The 26,255-nt window shown below is 44.5% G+C and overlaps 1 protein-coding gene across 3 annotated transcripts; it reads right to left on the bottom strand.

The window, feature by feature from the left end:
- Positions 1-1,805: 1,805 nt before the first annotated feature.
- LOC140476822 (transmembrane and ubiquitin-like domain-containing protein 1) lies at positions 1,806-25,477 on the bottom strand. 3 transcript variants are annotated; one of them, XM_072569617.1, is made up of 4 exons: positions 25,370-25,477; positions 23,678-23,752; positions 7,270-8,037; positions 1,806-2,257 (listed from the first exon to the last, which is right to left on the bottom strand). In XM_072569617.1, the coding sequence occupies exons 2-4, from the start codon at positions 23,686-23,688 to the stop codon at positions 1,906-1,908; spliced, it is 1,131 nt and encodes a 376-aa protein (XP_072425718.1). In that variant the 5' UTR covers positions 23,689-23,752; positions 25,370-25,477; the 3' UTR covers positions 1,806-1,905. The 3 variants fall into 3 exon arrangements, with proteins under 3 accessions (XP_072425718.1, XP_072425719.1, XP_072425720.1); XM_072569618.1 differs by lacking the exon at positions 23,678-23,752; XM_072569619.1 differs by lacking the exons at positions 23,678-23,752; positions 25,370-25,477 and adding an exon at positions 25,142-25,343.
- Positions 25,478-26,255: the final 778 nt, after the last annotated feature.

Here is a 26,255-nt window from a genome sequence, read left to right as displayed (position 1 = left end):
ATGCAAGCTTGACAGCTATGTTTCCTCACATTTTTCCTGTCACCTCACAGACCTTCCAAGACCTGAAGTCAACATGCCTGCACTTCAACTGGCACATTTAACTCTGAGCATTTGTGGGGTCACATCCAAAACAGCCCACCTGAGTGGTAAGACATCCACTCCCTCCAGCATCACTATGCACCATCTACAGGATGCACTGCAGAAATTCACCAAGACTCCTTAAGCAGCACTTTCCAAATCTATAATCTCTTCCACGTATAAAAACAAAGGCATCAAATACATGGGAACATCACAACTTGCAAGTTTCCGTCTACACCACACAGCAATGACTAGGAAATATATCACCATTCCATCACTTTCACTGAAGTCAAAATCCTGGAATTCCCTTCCTAAGAAACGTGGATCAACCTACAGCTCACGGACTGCAATAGTTTAAGAATGCAGCTCACCAGTACATTCAAGGGAACCAAGAAGGACAATAAATGCTGACCCATCCAGTGATGCCCACATGTCATGAATGAACTAAAAAATGGTTGACTGTTAACTGTCTTCTGAAATAGCAGAACAAGCTAGTCAGTTCATGGGCAAATTAGAAATGGAGGACAAATTCTGGCTTTGCTAGCAACATCCAATCATGTGAAAGAATAAAAAAATCTTGACCTTGTTGGGAAATGGACTGAAAATCTGCACTCAGAGAATGGGAATAATAGGCAGGTAATCCTAGCAGCAACATAATTCACGTGTTCCACAAGAATCTATCAGGGCCTCACTATATACAAGGTTTATTCACAACTTGACAATGGGGTGTAAAGCCAGGTTTCCAAGTTCACCGATGACACAAATACAGGTGGCAGCTTAAGCAACATAGATAAAAGAGCAAAACTCAAATACTATGGGATTGTGAATGGGAAAGTGGAGTTCATTTTTGCCCAAAAAGAGTAGAACAGAATATTTGTCCATGGTGAAAAAAACTGTAAATGGTGAAAGACACACTTGGGGACCAGGCAGATGTACAGATCAAAAAAAGTGAACAGCTGCAGAAATCAATAAACCTCATGGATGCTGACCCTTATATACATAGGGCAAGAATACAAGGGAGTAGAAGTCAAGCTTCAGCTGTGTGAAGTCCTGTTTAGACCTCAACCTGGAGCATTTTGTGCCAAACAGGCACGACACATTAGCAAGGATGTACTAGCCTTCACAAGAGGGCCATGTAGATTTACCAAATTTATACCTAAATTTAATTTACACTGATGTTACATGGGGTTAGTCCAATTTGAGTTGATATTTCCTGGCATTTACGTTACATATTTGATGGAAGGATGAAGATATCAAGAGGAACAAAGAATTTTCATTAGTTATGGAGTTTAGAACAAGGGAGGAAATTGAGAAACCACTGCCAGACACTCTGGTCCATTGGGAAATTAATTTGGGATTGACCTAAAGAGCTAGCAGGGCTATGATGGGCTTAAGGGCTTCACATTTGCTGTAAAACTTTATAGTTCCAAATGGTCAGTATGATGGAAAAGCCAAGTCCTCTAGCAACAAGTCCGTTTAATAAGGACAGGAGCTACTGCACAGTCTCCACTTCCTTTTGAATGGGTCTGCCTCCAGATGGCCTCCAGGATAAAAGTTCCACTGTTCGCTCTGTGAAAATGATGGGAGGGGGGAATATGGAAAATCCAGAAAATGCCTGGACTCCAGCCTCGAGCTACAAAGAGCTTTATGGATGAAAATAACATGGTCAATCATTGCGCTGTCAGAAAAAAGGTTAAATCACACTGCAATAATATAATCATCAGACCTTCTAAATCATTTTGAATTTAATAGATAAAAAGAAGAACTTGTCAGTCCCAAGTCTGGTGTCCCTGGTAACTGGTTCCAGGATTGGCTGTGGTCAGAATCTCACCGCCTGTAAGCTCCAAAGGCCACAAAGCTGAACAGAATGGTGATGCCAACAAGCGAGATGGTAGCAGGTGCAGTGAAAAACTGCCGGTAGTTGATCTGGTAATACCACAGCACCGAAAGCATGAGGAAGAAGATTGGCAACATAAGGCCCCCAATGTTGAGAGTGGTCTCAGTGTGCTCAGCTGCGTGACTCCCTGCAGGTGACTGAGGTGTGGCATTCTGCGAGATGTGGCAATGAATGACACAATTATTGACAATGTGAAGCGAGGAGAGCGTCCGTGTGTCGTCTCCAAGTAGCTGCCCCTGGTAGATCAGCCGGATCTGATGTTCCTGTTGAGGGAAGTGAATCCTGGTGGAAAGGTTTAAAGAGAGGGGAAACAAACAGATTAACAAGCAGCCAAAACGTAGAGGCTGGGAGACAGCACCAATACTCCTGACACAAACCACACAACTGCTTCAGCCACAGATTACATTTATGTAAGTACAAACACTTCAGTTGCTGCTCTCCTGAAGATTCTAACACGCACTAGCTTTTAACACCAGAACAGGACATCCTCGATAGCTTTCTTGCCTAATCACCATGCTCCAACTCTGAGCTGGGACATACTGTGCTGGCAACATGCATGATATCAACATTGATTCAAGTTTGTCTTCACTGGGGATTGAGAGGTGGTGGTGGTTTGGAGGATGGTGGCAGGGGCGGAGGGGAATACACAGACACCGCGCAAAGGAGACACAAACATGTGTCTCAGACTTCATGGGCTAACTTCTTTTCTAGGTTACATGGTTTTGTGGCATGCACACAAAAACCAGTTGTGTACAATGCGGAAACACTAAGCAGCATCTGACTGCGATACAATACAAAAAGCACAGAATATGTGGCACTCACCTGGAGTATCCCGCTCACCCTTGACCCACACCTGCTCTCACCCCCGACCCCTATTCACCCCTGATACGTGAGGGTACCAGCCCTCACCCCTTACTTACAGGAGCATCTGCACTCACTTCTGACCCGCCCACACTCTTGACCTGATCTGGCAGGACCCTCAACCTGCCCGACCTCCTGACCTGGCAGGGGTACCTACACTTACCCACAAACTATAAGGGGCACCTAGCCTATAAATGGCTGCAATAGAAATACCACAGACATAAACTGAGTTTACAGAATGACAATTATTATGGTGCAGAAGGAGGTTGTTCTGTTGAAACAGCATACAGCAGTTCAGGAACAGTGGAGGACTTTCAAAGTGAACAGCAAGAATATATGCCAGTGAAAAGGAAGACTGTAGGAAAAGGAGTAATCAGCCATGGATGACCAAGGAAATAAGGGAGGCTATCAAAGATAAGACATACAAAGTGGCAAGAGACAAGGGGAAACTAGAAGACTGACCTTTAAGGTTTTCCCAACAGAAAGCCAGAAAAAAGCTATAAAGAAAAGTAATATAGATTGAGAGTAAACTAGCTCAGAATATAAAGATAGCTGAAGTTTCTCCAAGTATACAAAATTAAAAAGAGTGGCGAAGGTCTCTTACATGATAAGAAGAGGAATTTAGTAATGGGAAATGAGAAAATAGCTGAAGCATTGAACAGGTATTTTGTGTCAGTCGTCACAATGGAGGACACGATCATGCCAGTAATTCACAAAGAGACGAAGATAAGTGAGGATCTAGAAACAATCATTATCGTGAAAGAGGTATTGTTGGGCAAGTTAATGGAGCTAAAGGCAGACAAGTCTCCTGGCCCTGATGGGATGCATCCCAGGGTCCTAAAATAGATGGCGGGAGAAACAGCAAATGTGCTTGTGTCAATTTTCCAATATTTGCTGGACTCTGGGGCAGTTTGAGCAGATTGGAAAACAGCAAATGTCACACAACTGTTTAAAAAGGATAGCAGACAAAAAAATGGGGAATTATAGGCTGGTTAGCTTAACTTCTGTAGTGGGGAAAATGGTTGAATTTATCATCAACAAAGAAATAGCAAGGCATCTCAATAGAAGTTGTCCCATTGGGCAGAACCAGCATGGGTTCACGAAAGGCAGGCCACGTTTAACTAATCTACAGGAATTCTATGAAGACATTATAAACACGGTGAACAACAGTGACCCAGCAGATGTGGTCTATCTGGATTTCCAAAAGGCGGCTGCGTAAAGATGCATGGCGTTACGGGCAATGTATTAGCATGGATAGAGGATTGGTTTTTCTGATTTGACGATTGGTGACTAGTGGTGTGAGTCAGGGATCAGTGTCGAGACCACAATTGTTTACAATTTACATAGATGATTTGAAGGTTGGATTGCAGGTGCAATATGTAATTAAGATGATAAATGCAATTTTGCCCTTCACTGCTAAAGGAATGAGTTTAAAAGCAGGGAGGTTATGCTGCAGCTGTATAGGGTGCTGGTGAGCCCAAACCTGCAGTACTGCATGCAGTTTTGGTCTCCTTAATTAAGAAAGGATGTATTGGCACCGGGGGCGGGGGGCGGGGGGAGGGGGGGGTGCAGAGGAGGTTCACTAGGTTGATTCTGGAGTTGAAAGGTTTGGTTTATGAGGACAGACTGAGTAAACAGGGATTGTATTCATTCAAATTTAGAAGAATGAGGGCGGAGCTTTAGAAACATACAAAATTACAAAGGGAATAGATAAGAAGGAAGGAGGTTTCCACTGGCAGGTGAAACTAAAACAAGAGGGTATACCTCTAACTTAGGGGGAGCAAACTTAGGTGGAACTTCTTCACCCAAAGGGTTGTGAATCTGCGGAATTCCTTGCCCAGTGAAGCAGTTGAGGCATCCTCATTGATTGTTTTTAAAGCAAAGATAATTTTTTTTGAACTGTAAAGGAATTCAAGGTTATGGTCGGAGAGCAGGTAAGTGGAGCAGAGGCCACGAAAACATCAGCCATGATCTTACTGAATGGCAGAGTGGACTCGAAGGGCCAAATGGGCTACTCCTGCTCCTGGTTCTTATTTTCATGACAGCAACCTCTAAATAGAGAAGTGCCACAGGGATCAGTGCTAGGCCCTCAATTATTTACAATATATAATAATGACTTAGAATAGAATAGAATCCCTACAGTGTGGAAACAGGACCTTCAGCCCAACAAGTCTACACCGTCCTTCCGAAGAGTAACCCGTCCTATTACTCCACATTTACCATGACTAATGCATCTAACCTACACATTCTTGAACACTATGGGCAATTTAGCTTGGCCAGTTCACCTAACATCTTGGACTGTGGGAGGAAACCGGAGCACCCAGAGGAAATCCACGCACACACAGGGAGACTGCACAAACTCCACACAGACAGTGGAGGCCCGAGGCTAGAATCGAACCCGGGTCCCTAGCGTTATGAGACAGCAGTGCTAACCATTGAGCCACCATCTTGCCTTGGATGAGGAAAGTGAATTTACTATCGCCAAGTTGTGGCTGACACAAAAATAGGTGGGAAGGCAAGTAGTGGGGATGACACTATGAATCTTAAAGGGAGCTGAGTATTATTTAAATGAGGAAAGACTCCAAAAAAGATACAGAATGGTGTTTCTGAGCCTTTGTGCCTAAATCACAAAAATCCAGGCTCATCAGTATTGTGGGAGATAAATGGAATGGCCTTTATTTCCAAGCGAATTAGGTATAAATATTTTGTATCAGTATATAGGTTTGCTAAAACTATACTGTCAGAAAGGTCACACACAGTTGGATGACTGTGAACAATTTTCATCCCCTAATCTAAGGGAAGGATCTGTACTCCGAGTTTAGAAGGATGACAGGGGATTTGATTGAAACTTAGAGAATACTAAGAGGTCTAGATAGAATGGTCATGGAAAAGATAGGACCTGAGGGCACAGCTTCATATTGAAGGGAGACCCTTTAAAACTAAGATAAGAAAGAATTTCTTCAGCAAGAGGGTGGTTAATCTGTGGAGCTCATTGTGGCTAAGGGCGGTGGAGGCCAAATCATTGCATTTCAGACAGAGACAGATAGGTTCTTGACTGGCAAGAGGATCAGGATTACGGGGAGAAGGCAGGAGAATGAGATTAAGAAACATATCAGCCAACATTGAATGGTACAGCAGATTTGATGAGCTGAATGTCTGATTCTGCTCCTATATCTTATGGTCTTTAGATATACTAGCTTTGGATACAGTGTAGAGAAGTACCTTATTCATTGACGTGGCCATTACTGGCTAGGCCTATTCTTAATGTCCAGAGGGCAGTTCAGAGTGAACCACATTGATGTGGATCTGGAGTCACAAGTAGGCCAGGAACAGGTAAGGAAGGACTAAAGGACATTAGTGAATCTGATGGGTTTTTCTGACAATCAACAGTGGTTTCATGGTCATCATTAGACTCTTAATTCCATAGTTTTATTGAATTCTAATATTACCATCTGCCGTGGTGGGACTTGAACCCAGATTCCCCAGACCATTCCGTGTATCTATGGATTAATCGTTCAACAAAATACTACCAAGACATTATCTCCGTAGTGAAGTTCAGAGTGGCTTTCTTATGAGGACAGGTTGAGTAGATTGTACCCACTGGAGTTGAAGTGAATGAGGAGACTTTATTGAAATATAGAAGACTTTTAGTGGGCCTGATACTGTAAATGCAGAAAGGCCATTTCCCCTTGTGGAAGAGTCTAAGATCAATGAGTATAATCAGAGATTAAGGGGTTATCCATTTAAGACAAAGATGAAGAATTTTTTTTTCTCTGGGAGTTCTGAATCTGAAATTCTTTACTGCAAAGGCTTGTAGAAGCTGGGTCATTAATTATATTTAAGGCTGAGAGAGACAGATTTTTAGTCAGAAGGGAATCAAGGATTATATGGTAAAAGCAGGAAAGTGGAGTTCAGGATTATCAGATCGAGTCATGATCTCATTGAATGGCAGAGCAGGCTCAATGGGCTGAATGGCCTACTTCTGCTCTTATGGTCACAATAGATACCGAAAGCAAGGGGGTGTGTGGAGGAAGAGAGACGGCATTCGAAAGCAATGTGCACCAAGAGAGGAACGGTGCAGAAATGATTTACAAGGATGTTGCCAGGATTGGAGAATTGGAGCTTAGGAAGAGGCTGAATAGACTGGTGCTGTTTTCCCTGAAACTTTGGAGGTGAGGGGTGACCTTATATAGGTTTATAACATCATTAGGGGCATGAATAGGGCCAAATGCTGGCAAATGGAACTAGACTAGGTTGGGATATCTGGTCAGCATGGACGAGCTGGACCAAAATGTCTGTTTCTGTGCTGTACATCGCTATGACACAATAAGAGACACATGATAATGAGTCATGCTATAAATTGCCTGCCTGATGGAATAACTCCATGAATTGATGCGTCACAGAATCGAAGCAGTGCTGAGTAGGGTTTTTACCTCTTTATCTCTCCAATTGTGTCTTCAGGTCTAACCCGAGCTATTCTCTCAGTGTCATTCAAAAACTTTAGCCTCAGCATTATGAAGCTGTCCTCAGTACAGTCACTGTCTGAGCTTTGGTCACCAATGTTTAGAGTTTCAAGTCCCTCCCCATCAACAGCAGAGGTCAGACGCTGACGTAACTGCGCAGTATCAAATGGTGAGGTGAACAATTCAGACACATCATCTGTATCCAGCCCCTCAGCTCCTTTTTCAGTGGGAGATGTTTCATGTTTGGCTAAAGTCTCTTCCTCCACCTCATTCCCTTTTGCTTTTTCCTGAGCCTCCACCTCCTCATAATGATTCGATCTCTCTTCCTCCTCGCTCCTTTTCTCACTCTCCTCTTCCTCTGCTTCCTCCTCCTCGCTCTGCTTCTTCCTCTCCACTTCCTCCTCCTCGCTCGGCTCTTCCTCCTCCTCTTCGCTCTGCTTGTACTCCTCAGCAATGCATTCAGACTCTGCTGCGTTGGATGTAGTTTCTCCTTGGTGTGGTAAGTGGTTGGGCGGAGAGGTGCAATGGGTCTGCTGCTCCTGTGGGACAGCTACAGGGGGATCCTCAGCTGGTTGTAGCTCCTGATCAGCTCGTTCCACAGTGCGAGTGGAAGCCCAGGCCAGGACTAACACCAACACCATGAGAAACAAGCTGAAAAGTATGGTCACCTCATCACCGACTCCTTCGATCACTGCCATGACACAGATTACCGCCTGCCAGAAACATTCAACTGGGAAACTGAAAAGCAAAAAGGAAGACCATGAGCTGCAATATACTCAAAGATGATTTCAGGAAACAATCTGAGTGAAAACAAAATGATTAGGAAACCTGGTGAATTAACATGAACATCATTCAGAAAGTATCTTTTTCATGTTCGCAGTAAATGACCATGGCTATCTGGATCAGCATTTACTGACCATTCTAAATTGATGAGAGTCATCCACATTGCTATGGGTCTAGAGTCACACACAGGCCAGACCAGGTAAGGACAGCAGTTTCTTTCCTTAAAAGGACATGACTAAACCTGATGAGTTTTTACTGACAATAGAGTGGTTTCATGGTCATCATGAGTCTCAATTCCAGATTTTTATTGAATTCTAATCCCATCACCTGCCATTGAGAGATTCGAACCCAGGTGTGGAGAATATTACAAGGGTCTGTGGGTTAATAGTCTAGGCCAGCAACTCCCTTTCTAGCACTGGTTATTCGAATCGAATTACTGACTGTGACAATAGATGCTCTGTCAAAGACAGCCAGCTCACATTTGAAAAGGGGAATTCAGATTAGGGTATATTGAATTTTTTTTGAGGTAACTTGAAACTTATAATCTTAAAAATTCCTTTATATCTGACATTTAAGAGAATACAAGACAACATGTGCAATCAACCCACGCAGTCGAACTGTTTTAGCTGTTACCCAGTGAATCTACAATGTATGGTACATGCTTCAAGGTCAATCTCTCCTCCTTGAGATGCAGGGCCCATAACTGACCCCTCATTCAAGATACAGTCTGACCCCACAGCTCAGTCTGATTGCAGCTTTGCTTCAGCCCTCACTTTTCAATTTACATAACCCCTAGCTTTATTGTTATTCTACATTTTACCTCTGCATCTCTGTAACACTCAAGACTTCCAGGGTTGCACCACTAAGAAATTTCTCTGCTCTTCTTTCAGTCAAAAACAGATGACCCTACATTACCCCACATGGAATTCCAGTTCGAGTTTTATTCTCTCCATGAATCTATCAATGTCCCTGTGCAACTTATTGCTGTGCACGAGTCACCTGACTTGATGGAAACAGATAGAAACTATTTCCTCTGTTGGGCAAGCCCAAACAAAAAATTAACTAAAAAACTGTGACAGGCCATTGAAGAGGGGATGTGAGGAATCATTTTGACACACAAAGGGGAATATGGATGTGTAGAGCTCTCTCTTTGTGTTGATACATGTGTCTGATAGATCTTTGTTGGGTAAGGGTTACAGTATGAAGTCCAATGAGTTAGACATAGATCAGCCATAATAGTGTTGATTGATGAACAGGCTCGAAAGTCAAGAGTGTGGTGTGGGAAAAGCACAGCCTGTCAGGTAGCATCTGAGGAGCAGGAGAACCGATGTTATGAGCATAAGCTCTTCATCAGGAATCATAGGGCTAAGTCACATTCTCCTGCTCCCTACCTCACCTAGACCCACATGTGACTCTATAATTCTTACAACTCCAAGTTTTGCCAAAGCAAGAAACGTAGAAGGGTCTGCAGAGTAGAACAAAGATGGAAAAGCTATTCAAAAATTAGAATGTGTAGGAAGACATCACTTGATAAATGTTAAAACAAAGGAAACACTTTTAGGAATCATGACACATTGGCCCTATTACAGCCTCTGAAACAGACGAGCAGTTACCAAGGGTTTCTTGTGATGCAATGGTAGCATCCCTACCTTTGAGCCAGGAGGCTCAGGTTCAATTCCCACTTGTTCCAGAAGTGTGTACTAACATCTCCGAACAGGTTGATTAGAATATACATTTTTTACAACCATATCAGGACAACCAGGGAAGGGCCTGCGTCACCAACTTAAGAACAAATAATGGTCAACATTTTAAAAAGATTACTGTATATTGATACCCAGCACATTAGGATAACAACAGTATACCACGTAGTACACTCTGGCTAATTGCCAGAGAGTTGTTGATGTTCTGCAGATATGGTTCACTGAATTCCCCAACAAAGTACTGTGCACCTGCCTGGCATAGGCCAGCATCCACACATCTTGTTGATGCTGAACTGAATACAATTGTATGCGTCATAACCGGAATCCTCTGCTCAACACCTCTCTCTGGAATCAGCTGATTGGGCCATGTTCGAACAGTCCGCAGGTACCTTGGACGACTACGCCACCACTATCACAGACTTTATCAGCAAGACTGCATACCGAGGAAGTCAATCCGGTATTCCCCAACAGGAAACCCTGGATGAAGCAGGACATACAGAACCTGCTAATAACCAGGGGTGAGGCCTTCAGATCAGGAGACTCACTCAAATTTTAGGAATCCAAGTATAACCTTCGCAGAGCCATTAAGACAGCCAAGGACCAATACTGATCCAGACTAGAGACCCAGACACCCAGCGACTATGCTAAGGACTGAATGACATCACAGGTTCTAAAAACAGACAGTGCAAGATAGCAGAAGATGACATATCCCTCCCACATTGTCTCAATGCCTTCTGTGCTCACTTTGAGCAGAATTTCTGTGGATACTAACACCTATTCTGACACGTCCTGACAAACCTATGCCAACAGTCACTGCATCAGAGGTCAGATCTGATTTCCTTTATGTGAATCCAAGGAAAGCGATGGGACCAGACTGAGTACCAGGCCGTGCACTCACAGCATGCGTAGATCAACTGGCAGAAGTCTTCTCGGACACCTTCAACCTCTCCCTGCAGCACCTGCCTGTTTCAAGAGGGCAAACATCATCCCTGTGTCTAAGAAGGCTCATGCAGCATGTCTCAATGACTACTGCCCAGTCGCCCTAACTTCAGTGGTCATGAAGTGCTTTGAAAGGCTGGTCATGGCATTAAACAACTCCAGTCTCCCCACTACTCTTGACCCACTGCAATTTGCCTATCGGACCAACAGATCCACGTCAGATGCCAGATCACTCCTCTGATATCTTGACACCAAGAACAGCTACGTAAGATTCCTACTCATTGACCACGGTTCAGCCTTCAACACTATTATCCCCTCGAGACTGATCACTAAACTTAGTGATCTCAGACTAAGCCCCACTCCCTGCAACTGGATCCTCAGTTTCCTGACCCACACGCCACAATCAGTGAAGATTGAGGACAATATTTCATCCTCACTAACACTCAACACTGGAGCCCCCCCCCCAGGGGTGTGTACTCACTGTATATACCCATGACTGTGTCACCAAATACCAGACTAATGCCATTTACAAGTTTGCTGATGACACCACCATAGTCAGTGGAATCTCAAGTGGCGGCGAAACAGACTACAGACGGGAGGTGGAAGACCTGGAAAAATGGTGCACTGAGAACAACCTAGCTCTCGATGCCAGCAAAACTAAGGAACTCATTACTGACTTTTGCTGGGATGTTACTCATGCCCCCCTACACATTAACAGCACAGAGGTGGAACTAGTGGAGATCATCAAGCTCCTGGGAGTGGTCATCCACAACAAACTTTCTTGGACTCTTCATGTGGACGCACTGGTTACAAAGGCCCAACGTCTCTTCTTCCTCAGGCAGCTGAAGAAATTTGGCATGACAGCAAATACCTTTACCAACTTTTATAGGTGCGTCATCGATAGCATTCTGTCTGGATGTATCACTACCTGGTATGGCAACTGTACCATTCAAGATCGGAGATGGTTACAGAGAGTGGTGAACTCGACCCAGACGATGACAAAGGCCAACCTCTCAACTATAGAATCTATCTACCAGGCCCGCTGTCAAAGAAAGGCCACCAGCATTCTCAAAGATCCATCACACCATGGCAATGTTTTTTTACAACCTCCACCGGGGAGAAGGTACAGAAGCTTGAACACACACACACACACAAGCAAGTTTCGTAACAGTTTCTACCCTACTGTTGTTAGGATACTGAATGGACTCTCAAACTCTTAGAATTTGCCTGTACCTGTGTTTTTGTTTTTGCTGTTTACCTATTATTTACTATCTATGCTACTTAACTATGTGATCTGCCTGTATTGGGATGTTAGGAGATTACAGGGTGACCTGGACAAGTTAGATGAGTGGGCAGATGCATGGCAGATGCAGTTTAATGTGGATAAATGTATGCTTATCCACTTTGGTGGCAAGGACAGGAAGGCAGATTACTACCTCAATGGAATCAATTTAGGTAAAGGGGTAGTACAAAGAGATCTGGGTGTTCTTGTACACCAGTCAATGAAGGCAAGCATGCAGGTACAGCAGGGAGTGAAGAAGGCTAATAGCATGCTGGCCTTCATAACAAGAGGGATTGAGTATAGAAGCAAAGAGGTGCTTCTGCAGCTGTACAGGGCCCTGGTGAGACCACACCTGGAGTACTGTGTGCAGTTCTGGTCTCCAAATTTGAGGAAAGACATTCTGGCTATTGAGGGAGTGCAGCGTAGGTTCACGAGGTCAATTCCTGGAACGGCAGGATTACCTTACACTGAAAGACTGAAGCGACTGGGCTTGTATACCCTTGAGTTTAGAAGACTGAGAGGGGATCTGATTGAGACATACAAGATTATGAAAGGATTGGACACTCTGACAGCAGGAAACATGTTTCCGCTGATGGGTGAGTGCCGAACCAGAGGACACAGCTTAAAAATACGGGGTAGACCATTTAGGACAGAGATGAGGAGAAACTTCTTCACCCAGAGAGTGGTGGCTGTGTGGAATGCTCTGCCCCAGAGGGCAGTGGAGGCCCAGTCTCTGGATTCATTTAAGAAAGAGTTGGATAGAGCCCTCAAAGATAGTGGAATCAAGGGTTATGGAGATAAGGCAGGAAGAGGATACTGATTAGGAATGATCAGCCATGATCATATTGAATGGCGGTGCAGGCTCGAAGGGCAGAATGGCCTACTCCTGCACCTATTGTCTATTGCTCGCAAGACAAAGCTTTTCACTGTGCCTCAGTATACGTGACAATAAATTCAATTCTCCTGGCTTCCTGTCCTCACAATATCACTCCCTCACACATCCAGCGACTTACCAAAAACCACCAGCTAGTTCAAACCATCTATGCTGCACCTCTCTCACTCACAATGACATGACCAACCCACCTTCTTCCCTGATTTCATCTCAGCACTCTTAAGGACCACACATCCTGAGCAAGCAGGACTCCTGCAAACACCCTCTGCATCAAGGAATGGGAGACACAGGAAGTCACTAACAACTTTCTTGTGAAAAACTCCATCAATTGAATGACTTTTTTTGAACAGCCACAGCGACAGGGTCAGGTCAAGCCAGGGCCCCTGTGCAGTCATCCTACTCTGCTGGGAGCTCAGTGCAAATCCAAAATGAATTTGTGGAGAGAGACAATCAATGCTCCACATTGCTAAAGAATGAGCCATCTACAGAGATGATAACTTGATTCCAATGATTTGCAATCACTAAATAATAAATTTGTCCCCTAGACCAGTGTGGAGAATTGAGACAGAATGCAGCAATGAGCTATGGCACTGTGTGCAAGCTTAGAGTGAATGAATCTCAGGACAGATAAGGTGCATGGAGGTTGTGAAGAAAATAAAGGAAATTGCAGGAACTCAATTGCACAAATGGCCGAGAACTCAGTAAATACTAGAGTGGAAAAGGCAGAAGTTTGCCCAGGTGTGTTCTGCACACAAAGTACAGCACAGTTCAACACGGCTGAAGGGAATTTTTTTTCTTTTGCTGGATGTGGGTATCACACTGGGTCAGCAATTATTGTCCATCACTAGTTGTCTTCAATAAGGTGGTGGTGAACTGATTCTTAAACCTCTGCTATCCTTAGGATGTACCAACACATACAATGCAGTTAGGCAGGAAGGAATGGTGATATTTCCATGTCATGATGATGACTGGCTAGGATGGGAACTCCCATGTATTTGCTGTCCTTGTCCTTCTGCAGGGTTTAAGCCACAAATTTGGAAGGTACTGTTAGAGGAACCTTGGTAAATTGCTTCAGTGTGAATGGTAAATATTGCTGTGACTGAACATCAGGGTGGAGGGAATGAATGAAGGTTATGATGCCAATCTTTGAGTATTGTTGGAGATACATATATCCGGGCAATGTGAAAGTATTCCAGCACCCTCCTGACCATGCCCTGTAGACTGGCTTTGAAAAGGTGAGTTGCTCACTGCAGGATTCCTAGCCTCTAGCCTGCTCTTGAAACCACAATAATTATGTGGATCATCCAGTTCAATTTCTGGTTAATGGAAATCCCCAGGATGTTCAGTGAAGATTCAGTGATGGTAAGACCACTAAATGCCAAAGGCAATGGTTAGAGTTGGTAATTTTGTTATGTAAGCATTTCTCGCCACTCGTCAGCCCAAGCTTGGATATCGTCCAGAACTGGCTGCACTTGGATATGAGTGGATAAAGAGTGGAGCTGGAAGAAACACAGCAGTCAAGCAGCACATTCTACTGACTGAGATATTGTTCCAAGGTGAAATGGAATGGAAACTGAATATTGAAGGAGATTTAACAAGGGCAGAATCCAAGAAGATAGAGAGGTGGCTCTCTTAGTTAATATTACGTCCAAGTTTACAAAACCAGTAAGAGAAGGGCTTTGGGTCGAGATGAGAAATTAAAAAGTCAAGTCAGTCGCGGGAGTGTGCATAGACATCCAAACAATAACCAAGCAGTAGGATGAAATATAAAGTCCTTAAAATATTTTAAGGACAGTTTCTTAAATCAGCACATTCTTGGATGACCCAGAGGTCAGGCTATTCTAGAACAGGCACTGCATAACAAAATAATATCAATCAATAAAGTCATACTGAAGTAGGGGGCCTGTATTTAAGGAGAGAAGACAAAGTTCAAAGGAGATGTGAGGAGCAAGTTTTTTTTTTGCAGAGAGCAGTAGGTGTGTGGAGTGTGCTGCGAGGGGCAGATACAATAGGAACATTTAAGGGACTTTTAGTTAAGCAGATGAATGTGAAGGATATGGACCAAGAGATTACTGCAGTGGAATTTGGCATCATGTTCAACACAACATTGGCAAAGATGGCTAGGTCAGAAAATAGGACAAAACATAAAAGGATGCAAAAAGTGATCAAAAGCAATGATGTAAAAATGACAGTATGTGAATAGGCTAGCTAGAAACATAAAATAATAAGGGTCTCCACACCTACTTAGAAAGGAGGAGTTAGCAATTGGTCCTATAGATCATGACTCTGGATGATTAATCCTAGAAAATAAGCAAATGGCAGGTGAACCGAGCAGACATTTTGCATCAGCCTTCACAGTGGAGGATACAAGTAACAGCCCAGAAACACAAGAACAAAGACTAACATTTATACTTCATGCTGATTGGTAGGTAAATGGAGTCACTGGTGCACAGGACCTTGTTCTTTGCAGATAGAATGCATTGAATCTGTATCAACAAAGCAGGTGACAGCCATTCTCTGGTTCATTCCAATACCATGATTAATCCGGGTCAAACTGTATGGTTCAAAACAAAGCCTGTCAATCAGCACTGACGGTGCTTTCTCCAAGGCAACATTGCTACAAATCCAAGAGTCCACTTGCTAATGAAACAGCCCTCTCCACTCAAAGTATGAATGTTGGCTTTTTCCTTAAAATGGTATTCTTGTGAATTGTCCTAATAAGTGCACGACAAAAAGCTTCACCAAAATGTATTTTAGGACTTGGGTTTTGGCAAAAATGGCTACATGACATAGTTGATGTGTACAGTTGAGTACAGTTCTCCAAAATTAAATATAATGAGATGTTTCTATCAGAATGAAAAACAGCAAATGTTATGCCTGAAATCAAGCATACAGGTCCAGCAGGCAGTGTGTTGGCCATCACTGTGAGAGAATTCAAGCACAGGAATGGGGATGCCTTGCTGCAATTGCACAGGGCTATGAAGGGAGTGCAAGAAGCATTTACCAAACTGATTACTGGAATGGTAGGAGTGACGAATGAACAGACACTGGATTAGTTATAAAGTCATAGAGTCATAGAAATGTACAGCTCGGAAACAGACCCTTCAGTCCAACTTGTCCATGCTGACCAGATATCCCAACCCAATCTAGTCCCACTTGCCAGCACTTGCCCATATTCCTCCAAACCGGTTCTATTCATATACCCATCCAGATGCCTTTTAAATGTTGCAATTGTATCAGCTTCCACCACTTCCTCTGGCAGCTCATTTCCCTCTGCGTGAAAAAGTTGCCCCTTAGGTCTCTTTTATATCTTTCCCCTCTCACCCTAAACCTATGCCCTCTAGTTCTGGACTCTCCCACCCCAGGGAAGAGACTTTGTCTGTTTATCCTATCCATGCCCCTCAATTTTATAAACCTCTATAACGTCACCCCTCAGCCTCTGATGCTCCAGGGAAAACAGCCCCAGTCTATTCAATCTCTCCCTACAGCACAAATCGTCCAACCCTGGCAACATTTTTACAAATCTTTTCTGAACCCTTTCAAGTTTCACAACATCCTTCCAATAGGAAGGAGAACAGAATTGCACACAATATTCCAAAAGTGGCCTAACCCATGTCCTGTACAGCCGCAACATGACCTCCCAACTCCTGTACTCAATCCTCTGACTGCTAAAGCAAAGCACACCGAATGTCTTCATTATCCTATCTACCTGCGACACTACTTTCAAGGAGCTATGAACCTGCACTCCAAGGTCCTTTTGTTCAGCAACACTCAATACGACCTTACTATTAAGTGTATAATTCCTGCTCTAATTTGCTTTCCCAAAATGCAGCATCTCACATAATCTAAATTAAACTCCATCTGCCACTTCTCAGCCATTGGCCCATTTGATCAAGATCCTGTGTAATCTGAGGTAACCTTCTTTGCTGACCACTACACCTCCAATTTTGGTGTCATCTGCAAACTTACTAACTGTACCTCTTATGCTCATATCCAAATCATTTATATAAGTGACGAAAAGTAGTGGACCCAGCACTGATCCTTGTGGCACTCCACTGGTCACAGGCCTCCAGTCTGAAAAACAACCCACCACCACCACCACCACCCTCTGTCTTCTACCTTCAAGCCAGTTCTATATCCAACCAGCTAGTTCTCCCTGCATTCCATGAGATCTAACCTTGCTAACCAGTCTCCCATGGGGAATCTTGTCGAACGCCTTACTGAAGTCCATATAGATCACATCTACTGCTCTACCCTCATCAATTCTCTTTGTTACTTCTTCAAAAAACTCAATCAAGTTTGTGAGACATGATTTCCCATGCACAAAGCCATGTTGACTATCCCTAATCAGTTCTTGCCTTTCCAAATACATGCACATCCTTCCCTCAAACAACTTGCCCACCACAGATGTCAGGCTCACTGGTCTGTAGTTCCCTGGCTTGTCCTTACCACCCTTCTTAAACAGTGACACCACGCTGGCCAGCACCTCACCTGTGACAATCAATGATACAAATACCTCCACAATGGGCCCAGCAATCATTTCCCCAGCTTCCCACAGAATTCTTGGGTACACTTGATCAGGTCCTAGGGATTTATCCACTTTTATGTTTCAAGACATCCAGCACTTCCTCCTCTGCAAAATGGACGTTTTTCAAGATGTCACCATCTATTTCCCTACATTGTATATCTTCCATGTCCTTTTCCACAGTAAATACTAATGCAAAATACTCGTTTAGTATCTCCCCCCATCTCCTGCAGCTCCACACAAAGGCTGCCTTGCTGATCTTTAAGGGACCCTATTCTCTCCCTAGATACCCTTTTGTCCTTGTATTTGCAAGAACCCTTTGCTTCTCCTTAACTATTTGCCAAAGCTATCCCATGTCCCCTTTTTGCTGTCCTGATTCCCTCTTAAGCATTCCCTACTGCCTTTCTACTCTAAGGATTCACTCGATCTATCTTGTCTATACCTGACATGTTTCTTTCTTTTTCTTAACCAAAACCTCAATTTCTGTGGTCATCTAACAGGAATATACTGTCTCTGGACTCTCGTTATCTCATTTCTGAAAGGCTTCCCATTTTCCAGCCATCCCTTTACCTGCTAACATCTGCCCCCCAATCAGCATTTGAAAATTCTTGCCTAATACTGTCAGAATTAGCCTTCCTCCAATTAAGAACTTCAACTTTTAGATCTAGTCTATCCTTTTAAATCTGATAGAATTATGGTTACTGGCCCCAACGTGCTCCCCCACTAACACCTCAGTCACCTGCCCTGCCTTATTTCCCAAAAGGAGATCAAGTTTTGCACCTTCTTCAGTAGGTACATCCACATACTGAATCATAAAATTATCTTGAGTACACTTAACAAATTCCTCTCCATTTAAACCCTTAACACTATGGCAGTCCCAGTCTATGTTTGGAAAGTTAAAATCCTACTATTCTTACAGATAACTGAGATCTCCTTACAAATTTGTTTCTCAATTTCCTACTGACTTATTAGGGTGTCTATAATACAATCCCAATAAGGTGATCATCTCTTTCTTATTTCTCAGTTCAACCCAAATAAATTATCTGGATGTATTTCCTGAAATATCCTCCCTCAGTACAGCAGTAATGCTGTCCCTTGTCAAAAACGTTACTCCCAGTCCTCTCTCGCCTCCCTTTCTGTCCTTCCTGTAACATTTATATCGTGAAACATTAAGCTGCCAGTCCTGTCCATCCCTGAGCCACATTTCTGTAATTGGTATGATATCCCAGTCCCATGTTCCTAACCATGCTCTGAGTTCACCTGCCTTCCCTGTTAAGCCTCTGGCATTGAAATAAATAATTTATTTGATCTCTTGGAACAATTGATCTCTTGGAACCTGACGTACCCCTTATTGCATTAAAGCCAGATTCGATACCAGAAACTTGGTGTTCATATTACATTTCCCTGAGAATATATCACACTCTACATTTTCCAAAACAGTATACTTGTTTGAAATGGAGATAGCCACAGAAGACTCCTGCCCTACCTGCCTACCTCTCTTACCTTTCCTGGAGTTAACCCATTTATGTGACTGTATCTGCAACTTTTCTCCCTTCCTATGACAGCTATCCATCACATCCCCTTGCTCTTGTAAATTCCTCATTGGCTCTAACTGTCTCCAGTCGTGAATTTAATAGAATGACCAGTAAGTTTGCATCTTACACAAAAATTGGTGGTGTGGTAAATAGTGAGGATTAAAGCCTTAGAATTCTACAGGATGATATTGATGGACTGAACAAAGTAGATGGAATTTAAACTAAAAAGTGAAAGATGTTGCATTTCAGAAGACTGACAAGGTAAAGTAGTACACATTGAATAGTAGACCATAGGAAGTACAGAGGTTCAGATGAACCTTGGTGTACGTGTCCATAAATGCTTGAAGGCAGCAGAATAGGTAAATAAGAAGATGAAGAAAGCATACGGGATGTATATCTTTGTTGATTAAGGCACTGAATGCAAGAGCAGGGAAGACGCTGTTCTTAACTCTGTCTGAAACTTTCTTCCTGAAAAGGTAATGGAGTGGTAGAGTCCTTGAATATTTTTAAAACAAAGCTGAAGCAGCAAGATTTTTAATGAGTCAGGGAATCCAGGTTAGGAGGAAAAGGCATTCTTAATAATAGATCACAGCATAAGTCCTATTGCAGTTCAGTAATAGCTTGAATTCACATAGAATAACAAAGTATTGATAAGTAGGAGATATGAGAATGATTGTCTTTCATTAAGATATAAGTGACCAGATCCATCTAAGATACTGAGAGAAGTCAGATGGAAATTGCAGAGATACCGGCTATAGTTTGAGTCCTTCTTGGATACAGTTGTGTTGCCAAATTTGGAAAATTCAACATGCTATAGCTTTATTCAAAAAAGCATGCAAAATTAAATCCAACAACTCCAGGTTAGTCAGTTTAACCTCTGTAATGAGAACACTTTTATAAATGATTGAGTATTGGAGTTGGGAAGTCACGTTGAGGTTGTACAAGTTATTGGTGAGGCTTCTTCTGGAATACTGTGTCCAGTTCTGGTCACCCAGTTATAGGAAGGCTGTTATCAAGCTGGAGAGGGTTGAGAAGCAATTTACCAGGATGATGTTGGGTACAGAAGATTTGAGTTATGAAGAAAGATCGAATAGGCTGAGACATATTTCACTACAGTGTAAGGAGGTTGAGAGGCAACCTGATACAGGTTTATAAAATAATGAGGATTAATGGTAGTTGTCTTCATCCGAGGATGGGGGATTTCTAGACTAAGGGGCACATCTTTAAAGTGAGAGGAGAAAGATTTTGAAAAGACACAAGGCAATGTTTTTTACACAGAGTGTGGTTCAGGTGCAGCCTGAGCTTCCACACCTGAAGTGGTGGATGTGGGTACAATTACAATCTTTAATTTGGATAGATACATGAATAGGCGAAAGCTGACACCGCACGAGTCCCAGCTATGCCTGCGTCTTCATTGGGTACGTGGAACAGTCCATCTTCCACAGCTACATTGGCACCATTCCCCACCTTTTCCTCCGCTTCATCGATGACTATATCAGTGCCACCTTGTGCTCCCACAAAGTGGTTAAATAGTTCATCAACTTCACCCCGACCTCAAGTTCACCTGGACCATCTCTGACACCTCCCTCCCCTTCCTGGACCTCTCCATCTCCATTTCCAGCGACCGACTCAACACAAACATCTATTTCAAACCTACAGCTACCTGGACTGCACCCCCTTCCACCCTGCCTCCTGTAAAAACATTATCCCTTATTCCCAATTCCTCTGCTGCAACTGCTCCCAGGAGGAGCAATTCCACCAGATGGCCTCCTTCTTCAAAGACCACAATTCCCTCCCCCCCCCCCCCTATTTCCACCACCTACAAACAGACCCCACCACCAGGGATAGATTTCCCTCCCCACTCTTATCTCGTTCCAGAGAGACTATCCCCCTCAGTGACTCCCTTGTTAGGTCCACACACCCCACCAACCCAGCCTCCACTCCAACGTTCCCCTGCCACTACGAGTGCAAACCTGCGCCCACATCTCTTCCCCTCTCTACCATCCCCTCCCCACCAAAAGCCCCGAAGGATCCTTACACATTCGACAGAGATTTTCCTGTGCTTCCACACATGGCATCTGCTGAGTCCGTTGCTCCTTGAAAGTGGAGTTGCAGATAGATAGGATAGTGAAGAAGGTGTTTGGTATACTTTGCTTTATTGGTCAGAGTACTGAGTACAGGAGTTGGGAGGTCATGTTGCGGCTGTACAGGACGTTGGTTAGGCCACTGTTGGAATATTGCATGCAATTCTAGTCTCCTTCCTATCGGAAAGATGTTATGAAACTTGAAAGGGTTCAAAAAAAGATTTACAAGGATGTTGCCAGGATTGGAGGATTTGAGCTATAGAGAGAGGCTGAACAGGCTGGGGCTGTTTTCCCTGGAGCGTCAGAAGCTGAGGGGTAACCTTATAGAGGTTTACAAAATTATGAGAGTCATGGATAGGGTAAATAGGCAAAGTCTTTTCCCTGGGGTTGAGGAGTCCAGAACTAGAGGGCATAGGTTTAGGGTGAGAGGGGAAAGATATAAAAGAGACCTAAGGGGCAACTTTTTCACAGAGGGTGGTACATGTATGGAATGAGCTGCCAGAGGAAGTGGTGGAGGCTGGTACAATTGCAACATTTAATAGAACATAGAACATAGAACAATACAGCACAGAACAGGCCCTTCGGCCCACGATGTTGTGCCGAACTTCTAACCTAGATTAAGCACCCATCCATGTACCTATCCAAATGCCGCTTAAAGGTCGCCAATGATTCTGACTCTACCACTCCCACGGGCAGCGCATTCCATGCCCCCACCACTCTCTGGGTAAAGAACCCACCCCTGACATCTCCCCTATACCTTCCACCCTTCACCTTAAATTTATGTCCCCTTGTAACACTCTGTTGTACCCGGGGAAAAAGTTTCTGACTGTCTACTCTATCTATTCCTCTGATCATCTTATAAACCTCTATCAAGTCACCCCTCATCCTTCGCCGTTCCAAGGAGAAAAGGCCGAGAACCCTCAACCTATCCTCGTACGACCTACTCTCCATTCCAGGCAACATCCTGGTAAATCTTCTCTGCACCCTCTCCAAAGCTTCCACATCTTTCCTAAAGTGAGGCGACCAGAACTGCACACAGTACTCCAACTGTGGCCTAACCAAAGTCCTGTACAGCTGCAACATCACTTCACGACTCTTGAATTCAATCCCTCTGCTAATGAACGATAATACTCCATAGGCCTTCTTACAAACTCTATCCACCTGAGTGGCAACCTTCAAAGATCTATGTACATAGACCCCAAGATCCCTCTGTTCCTCCACCTGACTAAGAACCCTACCATTAACCCTGTATTCCGCATTCTTATTTGTTCTTCCAAAATGGACAACCTCACACTTGGTAGGGTTGAACTCCATCTGCCACTCCTCAGCCCAGCTCTGCATCATATCTAAGTCCCTCTGCAGCCGACAACAGCCCTCCTCACTGTCCACAACTCCACCTATCTTCGTATCATCTGCAAATTTACTGACCCACCCTTCGACTCCCTCATCTAAGTCATTAATAAAAATGACAAACAGCAGAGGACCCAGAACTGATCCCTGCGGAACTCCACTTGTAACTGGGCTCCAGGCTGAATATTTACCATCTACCACCACTCTCTGCCTTCGACCGGTTAGCCAGTTTTCTATCCAATTGGCCAAATTTCCCTCTATCCCATGCCTCCTGACTTTCCGCATAAGCCTACCATGGGGAACCTTATCAAATGCCTTACTAAAATCCATGTACACTACATCCACTGCTCTACCCTCATCCACATGCTTGGTCACCTCCTCGAAGAATTCAATAAGACTTGTAAGGCAAGACCTACCCTTCACAAATCCGTGCTGGCTGTCCCTAATCAAGCAGTGTCTTTCCAGATACTCATAAATCCTATCCCTCAGTACCCTTTCCATTACTTTGCCTACCACAGAAGTAAGACTAACTGGCCTGTAATTCCCGGGGTTATCCCTATTCCCTTTTTTGAACAGGGGCACAACATTCGCTACTCTCCAGTCCCCTGGTACCACCCCCGTTGCCAGTGAAGACGAGTTAAGAGGCATTTGGATGGGTAAATGAATAGAAAGGGTTTGGTGGGATATGGGCCGGGTGCTGGCAGGTGGGACTAAATTGGGATATCTGGTCGGCATGGACGGGTTGGACCGAAGGGTCTGTTTCAATGCTGTACATCTCGATGACTCTATGGTCTCCTCTACACTGGGGAGACAGGACGCCAACATGTGGATTGTTTCAAATAACATCTCAGACACCCGCACTAAACAAGCCCACCACCCCGTGGCTGAACGCTGTAACTTCCCTTCCCACTCCGCTAAGGACATGCAAGTTCTAGGCCTCCTTCACCGCCAAACTCTAGCCACTCGATGCCTGGAGGAAGAATGCCTCATCTTCCACCTTGGGACCCTCCAACTATCCAGGACCTTTGTGGATTTCACCACTTTCCTCATTTCCCCTCCCCCGATCTTATCCCAGATCCAACCTTCCAACTCTGCATCGCTTTCTTGAGCTGTCCCTACCTGTCCGTCTACCTTCCCACCTATCCGCTCCATCCTCCTCTCCGATCTATTACCTTCACCACCACCTTCATCGACCTATCGCATTCCTAGGTATCTTTCCAGCCACACACACTTCCCAATTATCTTTCAGCCCCCTTGGGCCACCCCCCATACCTGATGAAGAACTTACGCTTGAAACATTGACTCTCCAGCTCCTCGAATGCTGCCTGACTGGTTTTGCTTTTCCAGCACCACGCTCTTTGACCTAGATACACAAATAGGAAAGGTTTGGTGCTATATGGACCAGGAGCAAGCAGGTGGGACTAGTTCAGTTTGAGATTATGATTGGAATGGACTGGATGGACCGAAGACACTACTGTATGATTCTATGATTTGGACAAGTAATTCAGATATTGCTGAAATCAGAGGAAAGCCAGCACAGATTTGTGAAAGATGAAGTTTGGTTAAATAACTTGATTGGGATTTTTGATTAGGCTAACAGAGAAATGGATGAGGTTAATGCATTTAATGTGGCATGACAAATTCCCAGAAGGCTTTTGATGAAATGCCACATAACACACTTGCCAGTAAAGTTTGGATCATGGAATTAGAGGCGTATTGGCAATATGACAATTGAATGATTTGGTAAAGTGAACACTAGATCTATATTGATGACAACTTGGGTGCACAGGGTACGGCCGAATTACTCAGAATTATGAACTGAAGAGGACAGTGATAGAATTTGGAATGACACACAGATTGGTGGAACTGGCAGATGACACTTCATATAGTTAAAAATAAAACATTTTGGTGGGAAGAGGAGAGACAATATACAGAGGATGGAACTGTAAAAAAAAAAGACACATTTGCAGAGGGACCTGGAGATATATGTACACAAGTAGGTTAAGGAGAAAGTGAGGACTGCAGATGCTGGAGATCAGAGCTGAAAATGCGTTGCTGGAAAAGAGCAGCAGGTCAGGCAGCATCCATGGAGCAGGAGAAGGGCTCATGCCCGAAACGTCGATTCTCCTGCTCCTTGGATGCTGCCTGACCTGCTGCGCTTTTCCAGCACAAGTAGTTTAACACAGGTTGAGAGAGCAGTTAATAAAGCATTGAGTATTCTGGCATTTATCAATAGGGGCAGAGAGTACAAGACAAAGGAGGTTATGATGAACTTGTTTAAAATCGAGGATCAGCCTCACCTTGAGCAGTGTTTGGGTAAGGGCTATTCAATTTGGAGAGGAGACATCTGTGTAATGATCTTCTCAAGCTTACAGAAAAGAATCATCTTGATGCTTTCTGTATTAAGTAGAAGCTGCAATGGTGAAGTACATAGAGATAGCAGTGTGTACCTCTACAAGATGCACCGCAGAAATTCACCAGACACTTATCCAACACGTTGCAAACCCACGACCACTTCTATCCAGAAGGACAAGGGCAGTAGACAAATGGCCCGTGCAAGTTCCCCTCCAAGCCACTCACCATCCTGACCTGGAAATATGTTGCCGGGTCAGAGTTCTGGAAATCCCTCGCTAATGACATTGTGGGGCCTACCTACAGCAGGGGCTGCAGCAGGAACAAGGCGGCAGCTCACCCCCATCTTCTCAAGGGGCAACTAGGTACGTCCCAGCAAAGATCATTGTGTAGCACCTACTTCACGGGAAGATCCCACACCGGTTTGGACAGTGGTATCTGGGAGAAGACCCCGAATAAAGGCGGCGCCACCACCCGCGGCTCCGGCCAGGGGAGGGCGGATGCTGAGACCTGCTCCAGGCCTCGCCCACAGGCACCCGGCCCCGCGGACCGACTGGGTTCCCGGGGGGAGATCTGGGCCCCAGGCAGAGCAGTCTCCCCGGTTCTCCCGGCAACAGGCCGTACTCACGGTACGGGGTGGCGGCTCCATACTTCTCCTGGGGCTCAGGCTCGGCGTCGACCACAGGCCGCGGAACGGTGTCCCACCATGACGTCAGCGCCACGGACTCCCAGACTCACGTGGTGGCTCTGACGTCAATACGCACACAGGGGCAGGACGCTGGAATACGCATGCGCACCGTCCGAGGATCGTATACCGAGCTGGTGGACAGAGTGGTAGTAGCTTTTCAACCTTCTGTTACATTCTTCATTGAGGCGGGAAACATCCACTATTCTGCCCGTGGGCAATGGAATATGCGCAGCCTCTGTTCTGCTGAAATGTAATGGCGGACGCTATTCCCAGCGTACACCGCGAAGGAGAAAGTCATCTATTGAACCAATGGGCGCCTTGGATTTCATTGGGAGCCTACATCGGCGCGAGGCCCTCTGGGAGGCAAAAGCCGCCATTCCCTGTCCCAGTGAAGAGGTAAATTCTCCATTCAATAGCAATTTTTCTCACCTAAGTGCGCCCAATATGCCTTACACCCAATCGGCGGTGGTCACTTCATAAAATTCTGTAAATATTTGCGACTGCGGGAGGGAATTTAAGATGGCAACGGCCCAGTAGGTCCGAGTTTGCTGAGCTCTGGATTAGTGGTACTGGAAGAGCACAGCAGTTCAGGCAGCATCCAAGTAGCTTCGAAATTGACGTTTCGGGCAAAAGCCCTTCATCAGGAATAAAGCTTTATGAAGGGCTTTTGCCCGAAACGTCAATTTCGAAGCTACTTGGATGCTGCCTGAACTGCTGTGCTCTTCCAGCACCACTAATCCAGAATCTGGTTTCCAGCATCTGCAGTCATTGTTTTTACCCCTTTGCTGAGCTCTGCCCAGGGCCCAGATGGAGTTTGTTTTCTTAT

Source organism: Chiloscyllium punctatum, chromosome 5 (assembly GCF_047496795.1).
Source record: "Chiloscyllium punctatum isolate Juve2018m chromosome 5, sChiPun1.3, whole genome shotgun sequence".
Lineage (NCBI taxonomy): Eukaryota > Metazoa > Chordata > Chondrichthyes > Orectolobiformes > Hemiscylliidae > Chiloscyllium > Chiloscyllium punctatum.
This window is presented reverse-complemented; position numbering and strand designations above follow the sequence as displayed.

Excerpts from the sequence above, each read along its gene's own strand:
- LOC140476822 (XM_072569617.1), bottom strand. Across the intron at positions 2,258-7,269 it reads ACAATTGGAGAGATAAAGAG|GATTCACTTCCCTCAACAGG; the intron begins GTAAAAACCCTA and ends CCTTTCCACCAG.